Source organism: Capra hircus, chromosome 22, assembly GCF_001704415.2.
Source record: "Capra hircus breed San Clemente chromosome 22, ASM170441v1, whole genome shotgun sequence".
Taxonomy (NCBI): Eukaryota; Metazoa; Chordata; class Mammalia; order Artiodactyla; family Bovidae; genus Capra; species Capra hircus.
In genome coordinates, this window is record NC_030829.1 from 52,966,400 (window position 1) to 52,982,601 (window position 16,202).

The 16,202-nt window shown below is 51.1% G+C and overlaps 1 protein-coding gene across 1 annotated transcript in view; it reads left to right on the plus strand.

Annotated features, from left to right (window-relative positions):
• Positions 10,596-16,202, plus strand: part of LTF (lactotransferrin) — a 30,421-nt gene continuing 24,814 nt past the window's right edge. Inside the window, 2 exon segments of the mRNA NM_001285548.1 lie at positions 10,596-10,713; positions 14,591-14,754. Of these exon segments, the coding sequence (NP_001272477.1) occupies positions 10,671-10,713; positions 14,591-14,754 (207 nt within the window). The 5' untranslated portion in view covers positions 10,596-10,670.

Genomic DNA, 16,202 nt, shown 5'->3' on the forward strand with positions numbered 1-16,202 from the left:
TCTCATCTCTCTCTCTGATTATTGATGGTAACTGCCTGCTCACATACTTGTCTGTTGTCTTCGGGGCCTGGGACCAGGTCTGACTGACACTTGTGACCTCAGCCCTTGACAAGCGCCCGGACCACAACAAATGCTCCTTCGACTGAAGGAGACAGCTCCCCTCTTCCCTTAGTGCAAGGAGTCAGGAAGCCAGATTCTATCTAGACCTACCAGGGCAGGTACAGGGCTCTGGGGTTAGAGACCCCATTTGTAAAATAGCATCAAAGGAAACATTCAGCTCTGAGAATGTCTGATTTTCTTTTTTTTTTTTTTTTGGTCAGGTTATTTCATAGGAGCAACTGTGTGCCAGAATATTTCCAAATATCCTGGAAATTGCTCACTTCCCTGACTCTTTCTTCCATTTCCAAATAGCCATCAAGTTCTGCTTTGTGTAGCAGGTCCCCAGGCTTTGCTACCAGTTCTCCATTCTACGAGTCATCTGCCACATTTAAGCCCTCATCTCGGCCTCTGGCATCCGTGCAGCATCCCGCTGCTGCTTTCTAATCAATGTGCCTCTTCCCAGATGACCAGGGAAGGACGGTTCAGAACTAGCTGGCCCTGGACTCACTCTCAGTCCCTGGTACTCTCCGTGGCACATCACCTGTCCTTAGTCACCAATGTAGTGATCCTCTGTTCCTGGGGAAGTGGCCAAGTGGTCACGTGGACCCTGGGGAAGCTTCCCTTGTAGCTCAGAGAGCTCTGGAGGCATCAGAGAGAAGATGTGGAGCAGAGGTAGGGCCTGAGAGTCAGGAAATAGATGGTTAGGAGACAGATTAGAAATGCCAAGGTGAGCCACAGAAGCTGCTGGGGGTGCCTGAGAATTCATAAGTGAATCCAATGAGGTTGCCAGATATAAGGATAATGTTCAAAAACAGATTGTATTTGTAATACTCGCAATTATTAGGAAATGAATAAGATTCAGAAAGTTAAAAAAAAAAAAGGATGATCTTGCTAACATAAATGTTGACTGAAAGGAATCAGAAAAAAAAGAATACATCCTGTGTGATTTACATAGAGCTCAAACGCAGGCAAAGAAGGAAATGGCAACCCACTCCAGGACTATTGCCTGGAAAATCCCACGGACAGAGGAGCCTGGCAGGCTGCTATCTATGGGGTCACAAAGAGTTGGACACGACTGAGTGACTTCACTTCACTTCAAATGCAGGCAAAAGTAAACTATAGTGTTAAAAATTAGGAGAGTAGCTTTAACTTTGGGAATAAGAGAGAGGGTGTTTGTTTGAGTGGGGTGTAAGGGGACTTCTGAACGTTGGCAGTGCTTTCTTTTTAGACCTGAGTGGTGGTTACATACGTGTTCTTTTTGGGATAATTTATTGAGCTCTACATTTATGTTTTTACACTTTCCTGTATGAGAGAGATTTTTTTTTTAATTAATTAAGAAAAAAAAAGAGTACTCGGCCAGCTTGAGTAAGTGATCCGCAGTTTAAGTTAGTTGACTGTAGCCAAATCAAAAGAGCCATGTGATTCAAAGGAAGCCCTTTCCAGGACAGTATGAGAGGGGAAGGGAGAGACATGGGGGAGGTGAGAGCCAGAGAAAGTGATCTCATTTCATGGGGGGGTCCCCAAGGAATAATGGGTTCTCATTCTGTGTGTGTGTTTCCCCCTATATCTGAACATACACACCTGTGTTACTCAAAAACTTGGCTTGGCTGCTTGCTTTAAAACTAACTGGGTTCTTACTCAAAATCATGACTTCACTGTTGTTTGGGAAGAACTCAAGCTCCCCATTTTTGACTCTTTGATCCGTTGATTATTTAGAAGTATGATACTTGGTTTCTAAATGTTTGAAGGTGTTCCTGTCTCTTTGTTCTTGACTTCTAGTTTGATTTAGTTGTGATCAAACACATTTTGTACAGTTTAAATTCTTTTAAAAGGGTTGAGGTTTGGTTTGTGTTCCAGGATGTAGTCTGTCTTGGTAAATGCTCTGTGGGCACTGGAGGAGAATGTGTATTCTGCTGTTCGGCAGTGTTCCACAAATGTTGATTAGATCTTGGTTGATGGTGCTGTTGGGTTGGTCCTTATACATTGCTGATTTGCTGTCTCCTTGTTCTATCAGTTGTTGCAAGAGAAGTTTGATACTTCTGGCTATAATTATAAATTTATCTGTTTCTCTTTTCATTTCTTAAAAAAAAAAAATTTGTGTGTCTGTGCTGGGTTTTTGTTGCAACATGCAGGATCTTTAGTTGAAGCATGTGGGATCTAGTTCCCTGACCAGGGATTGAACCTGGACCCCCTGCATTGGGAATGCAGGGTCTTAGCCACTGGACCATGGGGGAAGTCCCTCTCTTTTCATTTCTAGAGCTCTGTGTTTTGGTGCATACACGTTTAGGATTGTTGTGATGTCTTGATGTGTAGACTCATCATTATGCAATATTTCTTGCTGCCTGTAAAAATGTTCTTTACTCTGATTTGACTTTATCTGATATCAATACAGCCACACTTTCTTTTTTTTTATTACTGTTTATATGGTATATATTTTTTCCATGCTTTTACTTTCAGCTTAGCTATGATGTTATATAGTTTAGTGAGTTTCTTGTAAGCAGTCAATACAAGATTATTTTTTCAAAGCACTACTCCAATCTGCCTTTTAACTGGGATGTGTGTGTGTTAGTTGCTTAGTCATGTTCAGCTCTTTACAACCCCGTGGACTGTAGCTTGCCAGGCTCCTCTGTCCATGGGATTTCCCAGGCAAGAATATTGGCGTGGATTGCCATTTCCTTCTCCAGGAGATCTTCCTAACCCAGGGATTGAACCCTGGTCTCCTGCATTGCTGGCAGATTCTTTACTGTCTGAGCCACCAGGGAAGCCTCTTAATTGGGATAGTTAAATTATTTATATTTGATGTAATTATTGATATATTAGACTTAAGCCTGTCATTTTATTTTTGCTTTTTGTTTGTTTTCCCTGTTTTGACATTTTCACTGTTTTCTTTCACCTAATATAATCGTAGGTTGTCTAAACATTTTTTAGAACTCCATCCTGATTTATCTGTAGTGTTTCGAGTATATCTCTTTGTATAGTTTACCTAGTGGTTGCTCTAGGTATTATATCATACACACAGCTTATCATTATATACTGGTCTGATAGGTTGAGTATGGACCCCAAAGATGTACACGTCCTAATTCTTGGAACCTGTAAATATGTTACCTCAGGTGACAAAAGGGACTTTGCAGATATGATTAAATTATAGATCTTGAGATGTTTTTTACCCTAGTGGGCCCACTGGCATCATAAGGGTTTTTATAAGACAGAGGCAGGAGAGTCAGAGGGAGAGACTGGGCTATGATGATAGAAACAGAAGGGGGAGTGAGGCGGAGCCAAGGAAGTGGGAAAAGCCAGGAAGCGGGCTCCCTGGGGCCTCCAGGAGGGGCACAGCCAGGTGTCCTGGAGCCTCTGAGTCTGACTTCAGCCTCTGCTTTTACAACTATGAGATGATTCATCTGTGCCGTTTAAGCAGCCGTTTCTATCATTTCCAGGGTTTAAGCTGTATTAGCGGAGGTTGGCCGGGGGTGGGGGAGGGATAAGGAGAGATGTGTCTTACCATCGTGGGCCAGCACTGGAAGCTGGGTGTGCTGCTTCGGGGTTCTGGTGGGACTTCAGACAGAGTTGTCTGGGTCACGGCTGGGATGAGACCTGGATGGGCAGTATGGTTCTGGGAGGTTTCAGCACCTCCCAAGGGGGAAGAAGGATGAGATTCTTCAGGGACAGAGTGCAGGGACAGGAAATGGGGTCAAGTGGAGATGCCTTGGACCACTATTAGCTCTGTGCTTCTGAAAGATTGATTCTTTCCGGCACAGACTGCAGCAGGGAGTTGAGAGGCAGGGGAAAGGTCAGGAGTCCAGGGCCATCTTGTGACCATAGGATAGAAAGAATGTGTGGGCACAAGGAAGAAAGAATGTGTGGGCAGAATGAAGAAAGGCCGGGTGCAGTTGGGCCCTAGATCACACATTATGGATGAAGGAGAAGGGGAATCAAAAGACACACAAGTATTTTAACCCTGTGAGACTGAGAACCTGAGCCCAGCCCTGCCAGACTGGGGTGAAGAGAAGACCATGGGGAAGGGAAGTGTATAGAGAAGGGGCAGGAAAGACAAGCAGAGAAGCCCTTTGATCGCTGTAAAGTGTCCTTTACAAATGGGGCCACCATGGGCAACACCACTATTGGTTCAGAGCCTTTGCTCTCTAGCCCCCAGCCCCCTCCCCTCAGATTCCTCCAAATCCCCCACAAACACCATAGCTGCAGGGGTTCAGCTCTGTTTTCAAGAGGGTCAACCAGATGGCTGAACTTCAAGAGTCTTTTCTCAAATGCATTTTTTGGAAATTAATTCTCACTGAAGGAAGATTTTGCTCAGGGTCAATCAAGATCAGTCTTGGGTGGGTGACAAAGAGGAGGCATCTTGCTACCCCCCACCCCCACCCCACCCACCCTGGGCTGGTGCCCTGTGGAGCGACCTTGGGAGACTGTCATTTCCGGAGTAAGACACGCTTGTAGGATAAAGGCCACAGCTCTCCGGCAAGCAGCTCCAAAAGGGCCCCGGGTTTGTGATAGTTCTACTTCTGGTTGCAGCCACAGACTCTTTCCCCCAGAGCTCAGCATCGGGGAGGTGGGGTAGGGGATGCCAGAGATGAGTTGGTAATTGCGATGACTGGGGTAGAAGGAAGCTCAGCCAGGGTCGCAGCAGGATCCAGGCAGCAGGGCATCCAGGACAAATGCGTTTCAGGAGGGAAAGGGCGAGAGACAGAGCTAGACATGGAGAAAGGAGCCGAGGAGAGACAGAACGTGAGGGGGAGGAGAGGAGGCGGGGCTTAGAGACAGAGACGTGGAGAAGGGGCAGAGAGCAGGGCAAAGTAGGACTGAACACTCTGGAAAATGGCGCACCTGGGCGCACCCTAGGTGGGCTGTTCCCGTGTCTGCCAAGGCTCCCTGCGACACCCGTGTGTGCGCACCTCTCAGCACACACAGCCCCTCCCGCTGGGCCCGGTGCCCCCAGAGGCCATTTCTACCTCCCTTGTTACCCTCTGCTTAGCCAAGCCCCACGTGGCCGGGGCTGCTGAGTGTCTGTAAATATGGACGATAGCTCGCCTGTACTGAGCCTTTATAAACATCTCAGACATCAGGTCTGAACTCTGCCCACTTCAGGAACTGATATTATCTGTGTCCCTCTTATTTATTTATTTTTTTTACACCTGGGGAAACTGAGGCTTAGGCAGGTTGAGAGATGGCCCAGGACCAGGTGGCAGTTTAGGCTGGAGCAGGTGGGAACCCCATGTCCAAGCCCACCTCTTGAGTTTCTAACCGCATCTCCCCCGTGCCCTCCAGCATGCTAGGCTGTCCAGGGAAGAAATGAATGGAGGGATGAGGAAGGGAAGCCTGGGTAGAGCAGTGGTCTGGGCGCTAGGCACTCCCAGCCTGGAGGAGCTGGCGAGGGAGGATCTCACTTCTCTGAGTGTGCGTCTCCAGCTGCTTCTCGGTGAAGGCCATCCTAATCTCTCGCTATGGGATGCAGGCGGCAGACACAGAGGCCTCCTGTGCTGACTTGCTCAAGGCCAGAGAGCAGGCCCCCTCCCTGCCCGAATGGGGAGGGAGCAGCAGAAGGGCCCCCAGGGCTCAGGTGCTTCCTGCTTGGGGGTTTCCCTGGGCAAGGGGCTCATTCCTTCTGGGAAGAAATTTGCGTGGCTGGCCAGGGGCCAGCCCCCAGCTTCCTGCAGGCTGCCATTGACTGGCACCTTCCTGGGAGACTCTCCCTGGGCCTGGCATGCTGCACATTCTCACCTCAGTTAGGTGCTCGTGGAATCCGATTGTTGCCAGGGATGTGGGGTGCCAACATTGAAACCTTGGGGCTGGGTAAACCTGGGGTGTTTCCATTGCCCCCTTTGACTGCCGGGGAGACCGTTCAGCAGGTCTGTGGGGTGTCCGCCCCGGGAGGGCTTGGCCCTGAGAGGAGAGGGTCCATGCTGGCCAAGGTCCTGATTATGACAAGGGGCAGGGAGGAGGAGGAAGAGGTCTGTGCACAGAAATAGAAACTCTTTGTCTCTGTGGGTTCTCTGTGAATTGGGCAACAATTGGCAATACAACGTATTAGTTAACAGAGGCCCGGTTTTCCTGCCCACTGCCCTTCTGAGCTCCCTCCTCCTCCTGATGACCCCCCAGCACCCACAGGCACGTCCACAGGCTCCCAGGGACCTTGGGCTCTGTGCAAGGGCCCAGCGCGAAGACCTGATCTGAAATATCGGTCATCGCACTGGCCGGAAAGCAGGGAGCTCTCCCTCCGTCTCTTGCTCATTCTTGCTTACTTTGTGCTCTCTCTTTAAGGTGGTCAGCATAGGAACGATCAAACCAAAAGAGGTCATGGGGCAGGGGGCAGGGATTAGTGACAGATTTCTAGCTGGATGGTGGATGAGCTAGCTGCTTTGCCAGAGTCCCCACGTATGGAAGGAAGACCAATAAGGCAATCACGGTGCTGATGTGTGAAGGGGCTGACAGTGCCTGGTCCACAGTTCAGTTCAGTCGCTCAGTCGTGTCCGATTCTTTGTGACCCCATGGACTGTGGCACGCCAGGCTTCCCTGTCCATCACCAACTCCTGGAGCCTACCCAAACTCATGGTGCACAGGAGGGTCCAATACCACCACTGAGATCGAGGGCAGAGGCCATCCCTGGGCCTTGGTCTCATATCTGGAGCTCTCAGAAAGTTCTGGCTGAGTGCTAGAAAGCATTCCTGGCTGCGGGCCTAATGGGAGACACGGGGTTAGCAATTTGGTCTCCGTCTTTCACTCACTGCGTGACCACAGGCGACCCTCAGCTTCCCTCATTTTAGAGCAGTGACTTTCTTAACTCAGAGTTTCTGTTAGAGCCACAGGAGACAAGGTAACTGATGGTGCTGTTTGGAGGACAAGGTGCCATCTAACTGCTAAGCACTATTATCTCCTCCCTGCTAGGATGACACTCCCCCCCCCCACCCCCACTCCGCCAATACACACCCTTTACAACAACGGGCACTGCGTTCCTCCAAATAATGACAAGCACAGGCAGAGGTGTGCTGTCAGCTGGCTCTCTTGGAGGGAAAGATGACCTGACGTCTAGAATTCGCTAATTTCCAGGGTATAAATATTCCCACCAAGAATATTCCCACTAAAGAGCCTCTTGATGAAAGTGAAAGAGAAGAGTGAAAAAGTTGGCTTAAAGCTCAACGTTCAGAAAACTAAGATCATGGCATCTGGTCCCATCACTTCATGGCCAGTAGATGGGGAAACAGTGGCTGACTTTATTTTTCTGGGCTCCAAAATCACTGCAGTTGGTGATTGCAGCCATGAAATTAAAAGACGCTTACTCCTTAGAAGGAAAGCTATGACCAACTTGGACAGCATATTAAAAAGCAGAGACATTACTTTGCCAACAAAGGTCCATCTAGTCATGGCTATGGTTTTTCCTGTGGTCATGTATGGATGTGAGAGTTGGACTATAAAGAAAGCTGAGTGCTGAAGAATTGATGCTTTTGAACTGTGGTGTTGGAGAAGACTCTTGAGAGTCCCTTGGACTGCAAGGAGGTCCAACCAGTCCATCCTAAAGGAGATCCTGGGTGTTCATTGGAAGGACTGATGCTAAAGCTGAAACTCTAATACTTTGGCCATGCATGTGAAGAGCTGACTCATTGGAAAAGACCCTGATGCTGGGAGGGATTGGGGGCAGGAGGAGAAGGGGATGACAGAGGATGAGATGGCTGGATGGCATCACTGACTCAATGGACATGGGTTTGGATGGACTCTGGGAGTTGGTGATGGACAGGGAGGCCTGGTGTGCTGCGGTTCATGGGGTTGCAAAGAGTCAGACACGACTGAGCGACTGAACTGAACTGTCCCTCCTCCTCACTCATTCACTCATCCATTCAACCAATGTTAATCATTAAGTGCCCAGCACACACACAGGGCTCTTTGACCAGAGGACTTGAGGATGACCCCAAGGCTCTTCATTTGGTGGGAAGTAGTGGAGGCATGAGAGGAAACGTGGGGCTTGAGGAAGCAGAGGAGATCTATTTTTGATGCATTGACTGTAGTGCCTGCAGGACACGCAGCAAGGGGCAGATAGACACCTGTCGTGGAGCTCAGGATGGAGGACATGATTTTGTGAATCCTCCTTCAATGCGTTCCAGGTTGGAAAGTCTAGGGCAACTTTTGGTTGTCCGTTGAGGTCACTGAATCCATGTTCTCAAGCCTTTACCTGGCTATTTCCTCTACCTGAAGTTCTCTTTGTAGTTAGGTACCCTTTCCTTCAGGTACCTAGGTCAAATGCTCTTCTTCAAAGCCTTATGGGCTCCTGATGACGCAAACCGGTCAAATGGCCTTCCTTCGGCTCCCTCGCTCACTCTATTTATGCTGCCTTGCCTCTTCCCAGTGGCCTGTGCCCACCCCACCCCCTGTGTGCCATCAGCTCCTTAGGGCCAGGATGGGACCCCCTCTTCTCTGTGTCCCTCTTGGCACCCACCAGTTCTAGCTTGGATGAGTGAATGAATGAATGAATGTTGATAACAGATCAGTGGAACATTATCTTCTGGGCAGCCCCACCTCCTTTGTCAGCTTCAGATGGCTTTGGGGGCTGTTCTGCTGGCCTGAGGCTGGGACATTCCTTGAAGACACAGCATGAAAACAGTCTGCTTACCCCAATCCTGCCTCCAGGGCAATCCCTCAGCTCTGCCTCTCAGTTGTGGCCCCAGGTTCTCTGTGTTCCTGCCAACTCTATCAGACATGAGAGAATCTGCAGGCATCTGACCTCCCAACCCATCCTTTTTCTAATTTGCACTTGGAGATACAGACCTGGGTTGTGACATGTCTTAATTCTTTAATAATCACGGAAGGGCAAAGCCAAGTTGCTAATTAAGGTACAAAGATGCTTCAGCACTCCTGAGAATTAGTCAATTTTGTGTTACTTCATTATTTTTGTAATGGCTTATTGCAGTTATTGATGAAAGCAACTTTTAATGTTGCAACACTGTGTTTCCAAACCATGAGAGACCCTGGATCTGTCACCCCAAAACCTGACTGGTGATCCTCCCACTGAACCTTGGATCCCACTCCTGTGCCCAGCAAGCGGGATCCCTAGTCAGACTCCACTCATGTGCCTTGGCAGGATCCATGCCCAGGATAGAGGGGCCCCACAGTCTCCTCGAGGGCCTCCAAAACGGGCTGGCTCTGCTTCGCCATGGTGCCAAGTGCCGCCCACTGCATATCCACCCCCAACAGGGCCGTCTCCCGAGGTATTGCCCCTCTGCCCCTGGAAACCCTTTGTGTACTCAGTAGTCTAAGCAAAGAATCAAGGCCAGCTTTTCAGGACAGATAGATTTCAGAATAACATACTGTCCAGACTAACCCACGTAGGGAATTTCTCTCACTCTTAGGACCTGACTTCTTCACTTAGTATCTCCTGGAGCTAAGTGCTCATCGGTACTTGCATGGTGGCCCTTTCTCTCTGGGCCCCCCAGTGTGTTTCAGAGCATCATGCTCTATGTGACACCCCCCTGTTTTTTTTTTTTTTTTTTTTTTAAATTTTGGCCACACCTCACAGCATATGGGATCTTAGTTCCCCCAAGTGGGTTTGAACCTGCACATGCTGCATCGGAAGCGCCCGGGAAGTCCTGCCCCCACCCCTTGATGGACATTTAGTTTGTTTGCAATCAGTGAATGATAAGCAGGGCTGCACTGGAGACCCCTGCGTGGGAGTCATTGTGCTTCAAGGGAGTGTATTTCGAGGATGCAGAGCAGACTAGCTTTAGAATTGAAAACCAGCTTCCTGAAACAGGGTCAGCCTGTGTACTGAGGACAAAATAGGACATTTATCAAAATGAGGTTCCTATCTCCCACCTCATATTGCCACAAAACAAAACAAGTGGTAGGATATCCTTTTCATTGGCAAATGAGGGACCAGGAGAGCCTTTGGGCACTTAGGCCTCTGGTTCTGTTTTCTGGGAGCTGTATTAGGTCTCAGGAGGGCCCCAGAGGCAGTCTGGGTCAGACTCTGGGCAGCATATTGCCTCTGCCAGTTGGACCAAGCTGCTGTGGACCCCGGGCCAGGCAGCGGGTCTTCTTTCAAAACTCCAGGCTGGCTGCTGCGTGCAGACGCAAGGATCTCCGTCTGCCTCAACTGTTTCCCAAGCACTTTAGATACCATCTGTACAGTCAAGCTGATCCGCAAAGATTCACCTTAGGACCCCTGCTCTAGGTGCCGATCTCCAGAAGGCACTGAGACCAGAGAGGGGACAAAACTCAGGGACTGCCACTCCCGAGGGGCTGCGGACAAGTGGGAAGGAAAGAGCATCCCCCAACTAGGCAGCGCTGGGGGGACTTGAGAGGTGGGTGTGGGTTGGGTATCCTCTCCCCGAGCGCCAAGCCCGCCCGGGCACCTTTCCTGCTCCCTCGTTCTCCGCCCCCACCTCCCCCCTTCCCCCAGTTCTTCCCCTCTAGGAACTAGCAGACCTCGGGAGGAGGGAGGAGGGAGGCCTGGGGCGCTTATAGGACCACAGGGCGGGGCAAACCTCGTGAGGCCACCGAGCACTGGATAAAGGGACGCAGAACGAGGGCAGGTGGCAGAGCCTTCGTTCCGGAGTCGCCCCAGGACCCCAGACATGAAGCTCTTCGTCCCCGCCCTGCTGTCCCTTGGAGCCCTTGGTGAGTGCAGGTATGGGTGGGGGCGGGGGCATGCCCCTCCAGGTAGGTATCCCGGTCCCCACGTCCCGCTGTGGGAGCATCCCAGTCCCCTCACCCCTCAGTGTAGGCGTCTGGGTCCTGGCTCCCCGCCGTGTGGGCCTCCTTGTCCCCCGCAGCAGGCAGTTTGGCACGGGCACCTGCGGCAGAGGAGGCGACCGGGAGCGGAGCGGAGCGGATCCCGCCCACTCGCCTGGGGAGGAGCCCGGAGCTGAGTTCCGAGAAGCCGGCGGGGTCCGTGCCCAGAGCTGCCGAGCTCCCCTAAGGGTCTTTCCCGGTCCCTGTCCCTTGTGTCCTACCCATAGCACTGGTGACAAGAGTATACAGAGGGAGGCGGGGGTGGTAATGAGATTCGGAGAGTGCGAGTGACTTGCCCAAGACACTCAGGAGACTGCAGATGGGGTCCCAGCTCCTGCAAGGACTGTGTAACTTGGGCAAGCGACAGTCTTTCTGAACCTCAGCTTCACTGAGAAATGGCTCAACCCTTTTTCCACAGGGCTGCGAGGAGGGCGCAGGGCCGGCTGCTCTGGTAGATGGAGGCGCACACAAGCCCGCCCACTGCAAAGGGGCAGGGGTGGGGGGCACAGAGCCTGCTCCTGGGCCCCTTCTGTCAGAGGGTGCGAGAGAAGTGCCTGGTGCCTGGTTTTTAATGTGCCTGGACTAGAAGGGGACTAAGCAGAAGGGACTAAACCACCATTCCTTCTGACTGCACCGCCCCACCCCCCACCACCAAGTATCTGAACTGATCCCTGGAGTGCTCACTCACCTGTGCTGGACATTAGTGATGTAAATGTGAGGGCCGGGCTTCCACCAGTGGAGGGAGAGAGTCCAGGACAGTGGCCGCAGGGGCTGGAGAGTGTCAGCGGTGAGACGAGTGTGTGCAGGGCTCGGGTGAAAGCCCAGGTGTCGCCCCCTGCAGCCTGCCCCGCCAGCAGCGCAGTGCAGCCTCCTTCTGTCCTCGGCATCTACTCCGGGCTGGGAGCTTCCTGGATGAAGAGAGGTGTTTAGAGGATAACCGGGAGCTTTTGCTCCCTAACCTATCCCTGTCTTTTCTGGTCCTCTTCTCCAGTTTCCTTCCCATGTCGTTGTTCAGTCACTCAGGCATGTCTAACTCTCTGCAATCCCATGGACTGCAGCACGCCAGGCACCCCCTGTCCTTTGGTATCTCCTGGAGTTGGCCCAAACTCATGTCTATTGAGTCGGTGATGCCATCCAACCATCTCATCCTCCCCAGGAGTGTGGATTATTTCTCTCTCCTCTAAGGCAGGACTGGACCTGGCCAGGACCACCAGCTCACGACTACCCTTCCTTCTGCTCCCTGACCCGTGGCCTGCTGGGCCCGCAGCACAGGGTCGGGGCCACCTAGGAGAGGCCGGAGGGGCAGGAAGCCTTGCTTTCCTAGAAGTGGTCATGGGCTGTGGTCTGGGATCTGGCTCAGAGTCGCATCACTGGATTCCATTTTCACTTGAATCTTTGGTTGTCTTGACCCCCACTGAGGTCTACAGTGTAAATCCTACCGTCCATTGGATGGTGGCCAACGTCCCAAAGTATCACTGAATCCCTAGTCCTACCCAGTGGAAGGGGCGGCCACTGGCCTGGGGGGTTCCTGCCCTGCTCCCCATGGATGTCGTGGCAGGAAGAGGCTGGGTGGGGCGAGAAGAGTAACTCCAGCCCAGCCCCTGCCTTTGAGAGAGGGGCACTGTGTGTCCACACAGAAGGAATCTGAGCACGTGTCCTTTCAGGAGGGTGCCATCCAGGCTCAAGTGGGCAGCATGTGAGCGACTGAGACAGATCAGGGGCGGGGCTGGGGATACTGGAAGGGCCAGACCTAGATCTGCCTCAGAGCGTTTTGTCTTGAGAGAGACCGGCAGCTTCAGAGCTGGCTGCTGGGAGCTGTGGAGGGGAGGAGCAGAGCACTGCGTTCTGCACCCAGCGCTGGTGTTTGGGGGGCATCTCAGAAAACCTCTCAGTGGCGCTTTAGTTTCCTGGTTCACCCCTCCCAAGGGAGCACACAAGCTCGTCCCCTGGTTCCCTGTTCCTGCCCCTGCTCATGCCTTCCCTCCAGCTTGACACATGGTCTTCGTTTTGCTCTCTCCGTTCACCCTCAGCTTCCATCTTGTGACCCCCAAATCCTGATTTCTGCTGTGCGCCCTCCTCTCGACTCCCTTTTCTGCCTGGTTTCCAGGTTTCAGCCCACCTGTCTCTGCCCTCCTGTGAGCTGCCGCTCCATGGCTTCTGAATGAGACCTTCTAGGACCAGCACTGGAGGCTTTCCATGACCTGCCCCCAAACCCTTTACCATCTCCACGGCACCCCGTCTCTAACCAGTCAGCCTACATAGGCAGGAGGCTTGGTGTCTGACTGCCTAGGTTCAAATTCTGGATCCAGACTTATTAGTTGTGAAACCTTGGGCAAGCCATAAGTTAAAGCCACAATTTTCTAACCTAGGAAACGTGGATATCAGCAAAACTCAATAAAAAGCGATTGGGTGGATGGAGGGGGAACGGAACACATGAAGGGCTGAGTAAAGACCTGGCACAGATCGGACTTGCAACCGTCTCTGAGCACGTGGCCCATTGCGCCCACTTCTTGGATTGCCTCCCCGCCCCAGTCACTGGCTGAGGTCATGGGGACATCACACCTGGCTTGGCACTTGTTCTCTTCTAGGGCATTCATCGTTCTTGGTTGCATCCTTGGGGGCTCTTTGCCTCTCCCGATGAGATGGCTGCTGCCATCTGCTTGCACGTTCCTCTGCATATCACCCAGTGCCCTGTATACAGAGGGCATCGAGGAAACCCTGCTGGATCCCAGTGGCTAAATCGGATAGTGCAGATTCTCACTTCAGGACAGATCCAGGAAGGCTTCCCAGGGTAGATTACACCCCTAGAAATTTCCCTGGGACGGTGGCTGGTGTCGGGGGGAAGGGTGTGGCAGCCACATCCTCACCAGGTGTCTCAATGCCCTGGAGGGTGCAGGCGGTGCTTATGAATAGGAGGTGGCAGAGAGCTGAATGCAGCCCCCTTCCCCACCAAATCACATCCAAAAGAGGAGTGGCTTTTGCAACCAAGAGGCTTTTTTTTTTGGTAGCAGTTTTACTGATGTATATTTTACTTATGAAATTCACCTCATCAAACTATACAATTCAGTGGTTTTTAGTAACTTTACCAAGTGGTACAACCATTGTGGTAAATCAGTTTAAGAACATTTCCATCCCTTCTTGAGAGTCCTGTCTTCGGTGCAGTGGTGGATGGTGTAACTCAGGCACACTGACCCATTTGGTACAACACCTACTGCAGCTCATCTCCCGACAAGGGGTGAGGTGTATTTTCCTTCATTCCCTTGGCATCCTCTGGGGAGGATGTCTGGGGAGATGTCTGAAGCCTCAACAACCTAGAGGGACCCAGATTCCAGGCTGGACATTGCCACTGCTGAGCAGACTGTCACTCAGCCATGCTCAAGAGTCAGCTTCCACACCAGGAAGACAGACGCGATACTTCCTCCCCTGCCTACCTCCTAGGTTCCAGGGGAACAAAGCAGGTGGAAGAACTCCCCTAGCTGATGCAAGGGGGCATTGCTGGTTTTTTGTCAGGGGTAAGGAGTATGTCAGTCAGAGGAGGGAAACGATTCCAGAGGCTCTGATCATCTCCTCAGATTTGTTGAGGGTCACGGCCCTTGGCCAGCATGGAGTGGTCATTAGGCTAGTGAAACACCTCCATCGGAGGAGAGTGGCCTGACTTAGCCACAGAATGGAGAGGGAAGGGGAGGGCCACTCCTTGAGAGGGCAAGGCTGTCCCTTCCACAGACAGTGATAGAACCCTCACTCCTTGGCCTCTTTCTTCCAGGACTGTGTCTGGCTGCCCCGAGGAAAAACGTTCGATGGTGTGCCATCTCACTGCCGGAGTGGTCCAAATGCTACCAATGGCAGAGGAGGATGAGGAAGCTGGGTGCTCCCTCTATCACCTGTGTGAGGAGGACCTCTGCCTTGGAATGTATCCGGGCCATCGCGGTGAGTCCAGGCCGTAGGTTGGGTGGGACCAGACTGAAAGGGAAAGGATCCAATTGCCATGGAAAATGAGCTCGCCCTGCCCTCTCTGCTCTTCTTCCTGAGCGCCTGTAAGTTGGGAGCTGCCCTCTCTCCTAGGACACAACGCCATTTTGGAAGCAGACATTGCCATTCTAACATTTGAAAACCATCTGTAGGGAAACTGACATCACCACAGAAACTGAGAATAATGACAGTGCAATGATGGCGGCTCAGACGGTAAAGAATCTGCCTGCAGTGCAGGAGACCTGGGTTCGATCCCTGGGTTGGGAAGATCCCCTGGAGAAGGGAATGGCAACGCACTCCAGAATTCTTGCCTGGAGAATCCCATGGACAGAAGAGCCTGGCGGGCTACAGTCCATGTTGTTGCAAAGAGTCGAACATGACTGAGTGACTAACCCGCCACTAACACACAATGATGTCACAGAAGCAGTTGTATTGGGTGAATAGGTAACACTGGCAAAAGTCAAGGTGACTCTAAGGGAAAATCTCCAGAGAGATAACCTCTGAACTTGCAGAGAAAAAAGCTGAGCCCATCATAGTCAGCACATCACATGCTGGGGCACAGCCTGCCAGGCCGCACTGGAAAGACACTTGTCTAAGATGTTAGCAGAGAGAGAAAGGGAAGGGAGTCCTGACTTGTGCATAACTTCAGATTCCTTTTGTTTTTTTCAGATGTAAAATCTATTGCAACCAGTTTTATTCATTTGTTTGGCAAGTATGTTGTGTGTCTGCCATGCACCATGGTAATGTGGATATGACTTTAGCACAAAGTAGGTAATAATGTGTGTAAAGTTCCTATTAATATCTAGGCTTATTGGAACAGTACTTAAGGGAAAAAGTCTAGTTTGAATAATATTTTAGACTGTTAGTTTACAACTATGGCCTGTGGACAAACAACACCAGCATTTCCTGCTGGCTTAAAATGCAGATTTGTAGGCCCTATTCCAACTTGTTCCATATCTGTGAATAAGACCTAAAAATCTGCCTTTTTAATTAGAGCCCCATTTGAAATCAGCACCACACACCACAGACTTCCCTGGTGATTCTGTGGTAAGGAATCCATCCACCAGTGTAGAAGGTGTGGATTCGATCGCTGGGTCGGGAAGATCCCCTGGAGGAGGAAATGGCACCCCACTCCAGTATTCTTGCCTGGGAAATCCCATGGGTAGAGGACCCTGGTGGGCTCCAGTCAATGGGGTCACAGAGAGTTGGACACAACTGAGTGACTACGCAACAGCAACTACATACCATACACCAAAACAGAGATAGATTAAATGCTCAAAAATAAAATGTGTATTATCGAAAACCTAGAGAGGCAGATTCATTAGCAGAACCATAGAGGGAAGAGAAGTCTCTTAGCTTTGAAAAAAGCAATGAACCAAATCATGAAGTAAAATGAATGATTAAAA